Here is a 12,773-nt window from a genome sequence, read left to right as displayed (position 1 = left end):
TCCACAATTTAACAATAAGTGACTCTAAACACATTTAAAATCTGCCATATTAAAAGGGGGCATAGTGCTGATGGCAGCTTGCCTAGGACCGTAGGAGGTGGCATGTTATTTTGCTCAAGACAGAAGGATCAAGTTACCCAAGTCTGGACTCTGATAAAGTGATAACTTGATTTGAAGTGCAATTAGTTTCACTAGCTGCAACAAGGTTTCCCCCTGGCTCCACAGTATCTTTGTTTATTTTTTAAATTTTCTGTGTTGTTGATACTTCACATGTATATCCCCGTACATAAAAAAATAACCATTCCTTTACCATTTTAGGTTACTATTTATCCCCCCTGCTTCAAACTTTTGTTTTGGCACAGCAACCAGCTAGAAACAGTGGCTGCTCTGAAATCAGCTGAACAGGATTTCTTTGCAACCTTAATATTCCCAAGGGCTGTGACTTTATACAAAAAGAGCATTTGCTGGATTGCTAAATTCTGTATGACCCAAGTTCTTGCCAGCACCATTATCCTATTTATAAACTTAAGCCTGACACGTCAGATTCAGTATTGCAACCAATCATTGTTTCAGAGGTTGATTGATTGGCCAGGATCCCTCCTGGCCAGGGCCAATGAGCCCCAAATCAACTCATATCATGTACTGTACGTGGTCCTCCTTAACTATGAGCTGTATGAGGGCCCTGAAGTGCACATTATTTTATATGCACAAAATATATATTAAGTAAACTGGGGTCACACTTTATATTAAGGTTCCATTTATTAAGGATAAATGAATGATTAATAGGTGTTTTACTAAGTAGTTGAGCAATTAGAAAGTCCAAGAGGTGAAAAGGCTCCTGATAAGCCATGGTTTATCTACAACACCCACTCATAAGCATGATATATATGTGAGGAGTATGTGTTAATCATTCAGTAACCCTTTACAAACCATTTATCAATGGAAACTTAATACACAATACCCATGGTTTAGTCTTTGTAAGGAAGGCTGCATCTGAAAGCAAGTTGCAATCTAAATAGAAAAGTGGATAGTTCCATTGCTTTCACTCAATTAACTCTCTTGGAAGGGCTCCTGCATTAGAAACTATGTCTCTTGGTCTTGGAAACCAAACACTCAAAAGGTCATCAGATGAAATTTACATCAGTGATGAAATCCTGACCCTATCTGAGTCAATGTGGCAACAATTTCATCCTAGATGAATTAAAAAAAAAAAAAAAAAAAACACACAACTTTCCTTTGGTTGAATTTGAAAATACACAGAAAAATACACTTACATGATATAAAGAATTGGAGAGATGAATCAGCTTTTGAAACATGGATAGAAAAACTAAATCGCAGGTTCCTGAGCCAAATTTGTGTTTATTCCTAGTATACTCCCATGCAGTTTAGAAAAGAGAATAGTGGAAGCTTTTAGGTAGCATAATTTAGGTTGAGGGAAGGAACAGGGAAAATAGTTTGTTTATGGAAGTGTCCAGTGTATTGCACACACACAAACTGCCAGAGATCATAAATGCAGAGTTAAGCAGAACAACTGTGTGTAGTGGCTCTAAGGGGACTGAAGTTCTTCATCAGATTATCAAAGTCCACTGAATTGTTGGCCATTCTGAGCTGAAAACAGAATATGTATTAAATAACATCACAGTACAAGTCCCTACTTACATGCATCTGAGGATGGGCTCATCATAAAATAATTTTATCTGTGGGATGGTGGAGATACATGGACATATCTGAATGTTTATAACTCCCTTAAGAAAGGTTAGCTAATGAGAATAAACTCTCCTTACTCAGCACTAAATTGCATTTATGGCTGAAAAAGGAACTCTAAAAATGACTCCCTCCTGATTTCAGCACGTCTGCATACCAATTATGTTTTTAGTTGGATCTGGTTAACATTAAACTAAAAAGTTAGTTGATATGATCTTTTTACTACTCTTACTATTGAAGCATGAGCATAGCTATAGGAGAGTGAACTGGACGGTATCATGGCTCACCCATCAACAAAAGAGGTAACTCCATATTTATCATGGGACTAATTCTGCTACGCTCAGTTACCCCTGTGTTACTGCCCACTGGAGGAAGTGAACAGCTGAGGGAAAACTTGGCTTACAGAATCATTTTTGGTACTGATGTCACAAAAGCCAGAAGAACACAACTGGACTTTGGAGATCCCAGGTTGAGTTTAAAGAGCTGGCAGTTAGAAACAATGTCTTTATAAGGAAGCAAGGGACAAACACAGATCCTCACAATGCCATTTTTACACATTCAGAACAGAACTCCACTTTCCAGACTTCTATGCAATCTATACTTTTTAAAGCATAAAGTGTCAAAAAAGTAACAGGACCTTAAAATGTGTCTCATGGAAGTACACTAAGCACAGGGCTTTTACCTTTTTCACAGAAGTCGGGCTACTGTCTGCACTACAGGCTGGACTAACCACAGGGCTTTTATTTTCTTGTGGAACACACTTCGCCATGTATAGATTGTAGTCCAAAAGCATTTTCTGTCGCACGTTTCCTGCCAGCTCCTTTTGTTTAGGCTGAGACATGATTTCTTCTCCGCTTCCTTTGCTACTGCTGCGACTATGAGTAAGAATTCCAGACTGGCTATTGGTTCTACTGTGTGATGGCAAGATCCCTAAAGCAGAAGGGATAACAGCCATTAACAGAGGGTGAAGAAGGGAAGGGAACAGCAAAGCAAGTAGCAGACCACGTGAAAAAAGACAGCTGTAGAGTATCAAGCATGAGGCATGATCATCACTTTGTTGATGCTAGATTTTTTTTTTTTTTTTAAAAACAGATGGCTACAAGGTTATTTGTGCTTAATTTACTTCATAAAAGGCACAATTCAAAGAAGTGCTTCTCCATCACTCTTTTAAGGCTACAAACAATTCCATAGTGACATGTTTAGATGGCCTTAAACTCTAATTTGCCAGTACTTAAAATGATTCAAAATCCAGCAATAATGCATGCAACTGGAGATATCAAACTCCTCAGTTACCCAAATCATATGCAAGCACACTTGTGGTCACCTGTACAACAGATGCTCGATTTTCAGATAGTTTTGTTAGGGAGTGCCTAGGGCAAGTACCCACTATACTTAATTTTAGACTATAAGGAATAAATAGATTGTCCAAAGATCTGAATATTTGAAATGTATATTCCTCAGGAGAAATGTACAAAATACCAGTTTTGAATTTGCATTTCAGATACCTATGTTCCAGAAATGATGTTGTCTACACATTTCAAGGGAAAAATTCGGAATAGGGACGCATGATAAGGAGAGGGAATGGAAATTTAGGATTACACCAAATGAAGTATGAATTAAAAAGCATCCAACACTTGACCCAAGCATTAAAGTTCTTATTAGGAACACGTCCCTCTACATAACATTTCTTGTTAGTTGTGGCTGATATTAAGGCAACAGGATTTCATATTTAAAGAGCACTGTAAGCATACATGGCCATTGACAAAAATATGTATTAGTGTGAATCTACCCATGGGAAGGCTTTTCATATTTTAACAAAAAGGAAAGGGGGAAAACATAAGTAAAAACTTATAAACCTAATTCCCACACCCATTGAAGTCAGCTGCAAAAAACTCATGGACTTCAATAGTGGCCGACTGAACCCTTTTTGTAACAATATTCAAATCTTTGCACTATGAAAATAAATTGATACTAAAGAAAAAATTTAAAGTAACAATTTATATGTATGAGGTTACAACCACATATAGAATTGTATCTTGGTAATAGATGATCTTTAAAAACCTGTTTAAAATCACAATTTTAGGGAATATCTAATTCTGCATGATTATTTTTAGACTTGCTTTTTAAGAGCTAATGCTTAAATTGGTTCATTACAAACACTAGCTAGACATTCATTTTATGGAAACCTTTGCTGTACTTATTGTAACTCCCTTTATAAAACTGTACCTTAGTAAATTTAAAAATAAATAAATAAATAAATAAATAAATAAATAAAGAGAGATACCGGTTACCTGGCTTGTTTCCACATAAACTGAGAGGCTTCTTCACTTCAGACTTTAACTTGGAAGCCAGAAGGAATCTCCTAAACCATTCCTCCTTCTCCCTACCGGTTCTTCCAAACAAATAAAGTATTTGATCCTTCTGGCCAATCAGCTTTGTCCCATCTTGAGGTTTCTTAGATTCTTCACTGCTTAAGTCTAAGTTCTCTGCTGGCGACCTTTCTTCTAAGTTCTCTTTATCAGTCTGGGCCTTAGCCATAAAATCATCTTGCCTTCCAAGTTCAATGCAAATAGGATACTTTTTATTCCAAATTCGTTTTCGAGCCAGACTCTTGGGAACCAGATAAATCTGTGAAATAAAAAGTGAGAGGGTTAGATAGATCAAAAAACCCAAAAAACAAAAAGAGAAATTCCATATGAATCAATATCTTCTCCACTTATACATTAATGTATAGCATTGTGCATTAAGTGATGAAAATAGCCAGATTTCACCTCACAGGTGTTGAACGACCTCAGTTCCCACTGGGTTTAATGGGAGTGGTGGGTGCTCAACTCATTGATGTATCAACAGGCCCCATGCTTGCCAAGTCTTCTAACAAATGATATGGAGAGGCTTAGCGATAAGAATAATTTAAACCGGATCATGCTCAGGTAGTTTATACTCCTGGAATCACATGAATACACAAGAATCTCTGCTTTAATTAAAAAAAAAAAGTTTTCCAGCTCTCATGATTGTGCAAAAAAGCTTGAAAATGTGACTCAGAAGCAAGAAGGTAAAAAACCCCAAAATTATTTATTTAAGTTTCATGACATTTGAGGGTCCAACACATGATTTTTGAATGCTCGAGATCTGCAATACTGATGTTGTGTGACTGCATAGGAACCAGAAAGCGAAACTTTTTGATGGTCATATTCCAAGCTGAGTAAATGCAAACAGCACCCAAATGTAAGTAGAAAGAAGGGATTTCTTTAAAGAAATTTTTTTTATCTCAACTGTTCCTTTAAAAAGGCCTACGTCACTCAAGATACCCACAGTGTGTTTAAAAAGTAAAAGTAAAAAAGTTTAAATTCCATTATTTGCTTATTACATTTGGGGCACACTGTCCCTCTGTAATGGATTTTGTAAGAAAAACCTCATGCTTCTTTTGGTCAGATTTTAGATACCACTAACAACCACCAACCAAGTCCTGTTGTACTGAGCTATAAAACCGCTCAATCGTGATTTCAAAGTCTTATAGTTAAAATGTTTCCAGCAAGGGAAAGTATGCAAAGAGGACAGGAATCTTTATAAATTTCTACCTCATCTTTCTAGCATGGAAGTAGTTGGGCCCCCTGTGTGTGCAGCTTTTCGGAGATCAATGAAGGCCTATTGCCTCCTCTGTTCTCTTTATTCTTCTCTTCCCCAATCCCAGATTCCACTGTAGCATGGGTTCCTCCCTCACCTGTGCTGCCAATACCTTTCTGTGGCCACCATCCCTTCTGATGCACGGGGATATCATGCAAGATAATGCTGATGTAGTCAGCTGTATTTTATGCTGGGATCCCCCACAAATTTGGGAGAGGAGCAATGTAGGGCATCATTTCTCCAGCCTCACTTCTTCCCACTCCTGTCTTGATTCACAGAAACTCAGAATCCATAGTGCACCTACCTAGAGGGAAGCTTGCACAGCACTGTAGTGGGAAGAGACATGATGCAGCAGAATTATCCCTTTCATTCACCTATCCACCCACCTCTCACTCTCTTCTGCTTCATCCACGCAATCTGTATTCCCTCCACTTGTGCAACAGCAAAAATGACTGGGCTCTGAATCCTTTTGTGGTCTTGAAACAAGCAAATTTGATAGTAGGTTTCTAAAATATTATATGCACATTGTTTTATGTATATGAGAAAGAATGCTCAATCTTCCCACATCACACAGTTTCAGGACTCTACATATTTATGTGAGAAAAAAATGGGGGTTGAGTTTTTAAATGTCCTTTTGCTTATGTGCTACTGATTTATTCTCACAGTCCCCTTTTTAAACTTTTCAAGAGGATGCTCTGAACATTGTCCCTGATGGTTTTGTGCTTTTTATAGCAAGATTCATCTATGTGGCAATGTAACAGAAGGCTTGTCTAAAAAAAGACACCAGCCCAAAAATGTTTATGTTTTAATATTTTTATAGCCATAAAAAAGATTAAACGTAGATCAGTCTTCAGTATGAAATAGCCACTGGCTAATGTCTGTCCCTTTTACGCTCGCAGATTAAACCAGCATAATACTTTGAAAGCTAATCAGTAAATAAACAATCTTAATTTACATGACAGCAGAAATTAAACAACTAATAATGTAAAAAGGTAGTCTCTCTCTCTCTATACTACTATACAGCAATCAGCAGCATAACTAAATAGAACTCACCTTGCTGTCCGTAAGCTCATACATTTTCTGGCCAATGTAGGTGACATCAGGCTTAGACTCATTGTAAATAGCCCTTCTGGAAATATTTTTATTGGGTTTTGAAAGTCTTAATGTGCTTCCTTCAAGTCGCACGTAGACAGAATGAGTCAATGTAGCATGGTACGTTTCTGGATCATAATTATAAATTTCATTCATCCATCCCTAGAAAAGGAAATATTTGTTAATTGATATTGAATTGGCAACCTGATATAATATGAAAATAAAATTTTAAATAAATAGTTGTCAGCCATTTATAGCAAGACAGACTCCTTCCCACCTCATGTCACATATTACATGGATGAATGCAATGAGGCAGTAGATTGGGCACCAGACTGAAATCAGGAAAGCAGGATTCTATTCCTATCTCTTGCACTGGCTGTGAGAGAGACTTTGGGCAAATCAGTTAACCTCTCTGCACCTTTTTGTTTCCTTATCTGTATAAACAGGGACAAATGTTTCTTACCCACCTTTATAAAGTGCTGTGAGATCTATGGGTGAAAATTACTCCATATTTAAGTAACTATTCCCAAACCTGGGGTACCAGATTAGCCAGAGGCACTTGTCAGAGGAGGAAAGAAGCAGTGTATTGCCCAGAGCATACATTCATGAGACATGAAGTTAACGTTTTCCTTGTCTTAGCCTGCCAGATGACACCTTAATAGTGACTCTGGCATTTGTGCATTAAGAGCCAAGTCCTGCAAGGTTTTGAGCATCCTCAGTGCTCAGTGAAGTCAATGGGAAGTGAAGCTACTCAGTACCTTGCAGTCAAGCCTTAAATGTGCACAGTAGAAATCCTTACAATACTGGAGGAGGGCATGGGAGGGATGGAGAGAGAAAGGGAGGAGGAAAAGAAAGTCTATGAACATACATCTCTGAATACCCTATTAAAAATACGTTACCCAAGCCGTTATGCAAAGAGTCAATATATATTATTGCAGCACTATAATCAATTAAAAATATTCTCCTACACAAAAAACAGGACAATATTCTAAGGCCCATTTACTTCATTGGGAGCCGGTGCCAGTCAGTTTCTCAGGACAGACATTACATAATTTTCTGAGGACTCTTTAATTAATCAATCAATTAATGGTACCTAGATTATATTAAATTTCACCACCTATTTGCATTTTCACTAATACCCACAAACAAAACACGAGGAAAATTAAGCTATTTTATATGTTCAGTAGCCACCACATTAAGTCACACATCTGACATTTCAATTTAAAACACATACAGTCTGCTTTTAGATTTCACCAACACCTAAACTGGCTTTTAGAGCATTTTGTATTTGGGTTTTGTTTACACTGGACATAACCAGCCTTCACATACAGAAATACAAATGCATCAAGGAGACAGTTTGTAACGCCAGGATGATTTACAGTATACACAGCAGGGTTTGTTTGTAATGGGCCCACCCTACTTCCTTTCTGGAAGTTATTAAGCCAAAAAGTTTCAGAGCAGACACAGCAACTAGTTTTCACTTGAGTTTTGAATTTCATCCAGAAATTCCAGCTGGAATTATCAAAACACAAGGACATCACAAGACTTGCCTACAATCATAGAGTATTACTCTGTGCAAGCCATAGTATCCACGTGGCTTATGTAAAAGTTCCCCTCCACACCAAAGTAGTTCTCTAGTGTAATGCAGATCTTTGAGCTGTCTCTGGACTTCCTACAACCATACAGACAGACGGGCATGCTTCTGAGGCAGTGGCTCTCACCAACATCACCCAACACCAGAGACAGCTCACACCATACCAATGTCCTCAGACTACCATCACACTTTGTTTTGTTTTTGTTTTTTGGGGGGAAGAAAAATCAAGACTTCTTCCCATCTCCACTGAATCTTTGGCCGTAAAGTCTTGATAGAGTCCACCTTACAAAGAGGTGCAATAACAGACTAGAAAACCTTTCATTCAGGGTGCAGTCCTGTACATGTGGCAGGTCTTCCCTCTAGCCATGGCCAAATCCATCACAGAATTATAGAATACCAGAATACCTCTTTCCCCCATGAGAGCTTACTAGGCTGCAGTTCTGCAGAAATGGACCTAGTTGGAAAGCAATCAGACAAAATTAAACCAGCATCTTGTTTTCCTCTGTTTATATATTCCTGACGCTTTTCTTAGAATGGCTGGATAATGAAATTAGAAGAGACCCACACAGCTTTACTGATTTCTGACATGTGCTCCAGCTTTAGGTTTAAAATAATTGGATAAACTCTGTAATCAGCTAGTCTAACAAATACTTCTAAAAATCCTGTCCTGATCATTTGCTTGCTCTCTCTATATTCAATAACCCAAACAGAGGCTCTGGGCACCCAGAAATTGTCACTTTTGAAAAATCTTATCCATACCTAGTTGCTGCATAAAATGACAGAGAATGGCAAACAGCGTATAATACAAGACAATGGGTACTATGCACACTCATAGTTTAGTATAAAGAACAAAGTTACAAAAAAGAGTTAAGAAATTAAAGTTAGTTATTACTTAACTAATATCCAGGCCATCATCAACACTTTAGATATAATGTCTAATACAATACTTCCGGTACATAAACTCTGAGGGCAACTCTACATGAACCTTCACTTCACGGCAGGCTGGTGCAATCTATCTTGCACCAGCTTGCCACACATTAACTGTCTGTGTGGACATCATATGTTAACCCAGTTTCAAAGCAGGGTAGCTCAAACCACGCTAATGAGCTATTAATGTGCATCAGCAGAGTCCACACAAACAGTTAGTGTGCACAGGCTATTACAGGGAAGATTCACACCCCAGCTTCCTCCAAAGAAAATATTTGAGTATACAAGTCCTGAGTTTTCCTGACTTGTAAGAAAGCAGAGTTTTCTTTTTACATTGAAATTTCAAGGTATTTAACAGCAAATAAATTCAGGTCCATGAATATATGAAAAACTGCATTACTTGAAGTCAAGTGACCATCCTTGAATATTTGTTAATTAATCTGAAGCTATATGTCTGATGCAGAAGTTTTTTCAGAATATCTACTATTTTAGCTCAAATTTAATTGGCTGATCAATAAATCTGCTGGGGGTGGGGGGTGCGGGTCTGCATGTTTAATTTAGAATAAAGCCTGTGGAGAACAAGTGCAAAAGACATGTGAAAACCTCAAGATTCTTTTCTCCAATTCTCATATTTTTAAAGCAATTTAGTTACTCTCTGAAATTCCTCCACTCTCTGAAAAATAGTCAGTGGGGATGGGAACACATTTTCAACCCATGTTGCAACCTATTTTGCAGTGTGTCCAAACAATTAAATTAATGGACTGTGCTTAAATATAGCAATTCCGCCACCATAATCCATTAGAGACAGATACATTATCCCAGGCTATTGGAACATCAACAATGGGCTTCATTGTTGTTTGAGGAGGTTATATGGTTTGTTTTTTGGTACTACTGAAGCAGTTAAAATAAGAAATTTAGTAACTCAGGGAGGACAATGGGAATAGTCAAACTACTCTGCAGGTGTTTGCCATGCACAGTGATCTTATGATCTCCATCTTTAAAGATGAGCAGTTTTGTTTAGAGGATGGAATAGGAAAAATTGTCTGGCTATCAGCAGAATAACTAAATTGAAAAATGCTTTGTTAAACACTGGGTGAAACTGCTTTTAGGAAAGAGCAGCCATACTGTTAAAACAGCTAGATACACTAACAGGACCTGGCCATTAGACAGTAAATGTTGAGCTTCTGGTTTAACGAACTGTGTGACCTCTGTCTTACCAGTACCATAAGCTGTCCTAAATTTCCTATGAAGGCATACTTCTAAAGAGCACTCACAAGAAATTCAAGTCATTTAGGTTAAGATGGACTAACATTTCATATATTTTTTCATTCCCTCACCACTTGCCCAATCCTGCAACTTCGTACTTGAGTTGTAGTCCCATCGAAACCATTGGGATTGCTCCTGTAAGAACTGCAGAATCAGGCTCTTTAGTACCACACTTAAGCAATCAGACATATTAGATAATTTCAATATAACAGTTTAATACAGTTGAAATCTTAGGCATGTTATAGTTTAACATGAAAACACTGTTCCAAGAGGCAGACTCTGTTTATGACTGACAAACCAAAGTGTTCAAAAATACCAGGTTTTCTGCACAAAGATACCATCAAGCACATAAATGAAAACGCCCGCCAGCCAGTTTCACAAGAGCCAGAATTCAAAACATCACTTCCTCCAAGAGTCACTTGGTACCACTTTCACAGAGATTGATAAGGAGACATTAGCACTAAATTGATCTCATTTTATACCCCAGTAATGAGGTCCAGAAATGACTGCAAAATCTGATAGATATGCAGTCTTCATCAGAACAATCCCTCTTTAGTAGGTTGTTTCCAGTCTTTCGTAATTAATTCATTTAAAGAATATGTTGCTTGATAAAATGGGGAAGATAAAGAAAAGGATATCAAGCCACTTTACAAAAGGTGGCCACTTAGCGCTGTATTTTCCACTGCATGCATCCGATGAAGTGGGTTTTAGCCTACGAAAGCTTATGCTCAAATAAATTTATTAGTCTTTAAGGTGCCACAAGTACTCCTCATTCAGTTAGCAATAGAGGACACAGAGGCACAGGGAGGTTAAAAAGACTTGCCCAAGCTCACAAAAAAAGTCAATGGCATTATCAGGAATGGAATACATATCTCCCTCTAATACTTTTTTTCTAAAAATGCTCAGAAGGCCATCTGTCCCTGAAAGTGCTCCTCTCCCCCATTTTAAAAAAGCTTACATCTCCAGACTTAAAGTCGTATCTTCATTGCATAAGGATGTAAAAATTTATAAACCTACACACAGGGTGGGGAACTGGCACAAATTAAATATAGGAAATGATCTGTGAACGATGTTGTTATAAACATACAACTAAAGGTAGCCTAAAATTTTTCCTTTACCTGTAAAAGGTTAAGAAGCTCAAATAACCTGGTTGACACCTGACCAAAAGGACCAATGGGAAAAGAAGATACTTTCAAATCGGGGGGGAGGGGGAGGTTTGCTTTATGCTCTTTGTTTGTGCGTTCTCTCAGGAGACAGAGAGAGAGACCAAGCAAGTAATCCAGCTCCTACTAAATGATACATCTAAACTTACAAAAATAGGAAGTAATAGCAAGGAAATGCGTTAGAATATCTTTTGTTTTAGCTTGTGAATTTTCCCTGTGCTAAAAGGAAGGTTTATCCCTGTTTTTTGTAACTTTAAAGTTTGGCCTAGAGGGGAATCCTCTATGTTTTAAATCTTATTACGCTGTAAAATTACCTTCCATCCTAATTTTACAGAGGTATTTATTATAAAGAAAAAAAAAGTAAAAGAAAGTTCTGTTTTTTAAGACTCTAAGTGGTTTTAAATGCCCTAAAAACCCAAGGGTCTGGTCTGTGCTCACCTTGTTTACCTATCTGGTTGGTAGATTATTCTCAAGCTTCCCCAGGAAAGGGGGTGAAGGGGCTTGAGGGAATATTTTGGGGGAAACAGGAACTCCAAGTGGTCCTCTTCCTAAATCTTTGTCTAACTCACTTGGTGGTGGCAACAGTACTCATCCAAGGACAGGGAAGAATTTGTGCCTTGGGAAAGTTTTTAACCTAAGCTGGTAAAAATAAGCTTAGGGGGTCTTTCATGCAGGTCCCCACATCTGTACCCCAGAGTTCAGAGTGGAGAGGGAACCTTGACATGGTGGTAAAGATGGGATCATTTTGAACCAGAAGCACAAACCTCAGGATATTAAAAGGATTTTTTTTTCTTCTTCTGGCTGCATGGAAAGCAGCGAGGTTGTTGGTTTTTTTTAAAGCTGAGAGCAGCTGGAGTTTGTTTGTTTTTGTTTTTTTCTTTGCCTGAAGGCAGAGGAATTAAGTTACAGCAAGGGAATTCACAAGCTGTTTTTTTTTTTTCCCCCTTTTCTTTCTAGCTCTCAGGTTAGGCTAGGCTAAGCGCAAGGCTAGGATGACAAAAAGTAATATCCAAAAAAACCCCTAAAATTAGCCAGATTTGAAGCTAAAAAAAGACAGAAAGAACATGAAAGGCAAATGACCTTAAAGCGCTTGGAAGCAGAGGCAGAGGCAAAACGCTTCGAGATGGAAATGGAGGCAAAACACTTTGAGACAAAGTTAGAGCTGAAGCGCTTAAATCTGGAAAGAGCTAAGATGGGTCTACCGGATAACCCTAACAATCCTTCCCCAAAAATCCACAAATGGGAGCGACTATGTCCACAGTATGATTAATCCAGTGATACTGCTAAATATTTCATCACCTTTGAGAGACTGTGCACACTCCATGCAATTCCTGACAATCACAAGATGACCACATTGGTAGCAAAATTGACTGGCAGAGCTCTGGACATATTCAACAAGATGC

General features: G+C 38.0%; 1 protein-coding gene across 3 annotated transcripts in view; it reads right to left on the bottom strand.

Moving 5' to 3' along the window:
- TEX2 (testis expressed 2) overlaps positions 1-12,773 on the bottom strand; it is a 117,016-nt gene that overhangs the window by 37,696 nt on the left and 66,547 nt on the right. For all 3 annotated transcript variants that reach the window (XM_077833100.1, XM_077833099.1, XM_077833101.1), the window contains exons 3-5: positions 6,382-6,582; positions 3,996-4,332; positions 2,387-2,634 (exon numbers count right to left, since the gene is read on the bottom strand). In XM_077833100.1, the coding sequence (XP_077689226.1) occupies positions 2,387-2,634; positions 3,996-4,332; positions 6,382-6,582 (786 nt within the window). The remainder of the gene's footprint in view (positions 1-2,386; positions 2,635-3,995; positions 4,333-6,381; positions 6,583-12,773) is intronic.

The sequence above is a fragment of the Eretmochelys imbricata genome, chromosome 14 (assembly GCF_965152235.1).
Source record: "Eretmochelys imbricata isolate rEreImb1 chromosome 14, rEreImb1.hap1, whole genome shotgun sequence".
NCBI lineage: Eukaryota > Metazoa > Chordata > Testudines > Cheloniidae > Eretmochelys > Eretmochelys imbricata.
Note: the sequence above shows the minus strand (reverse complement) of the source record. Positions and strands in the feature narration are given on the sequence as shown.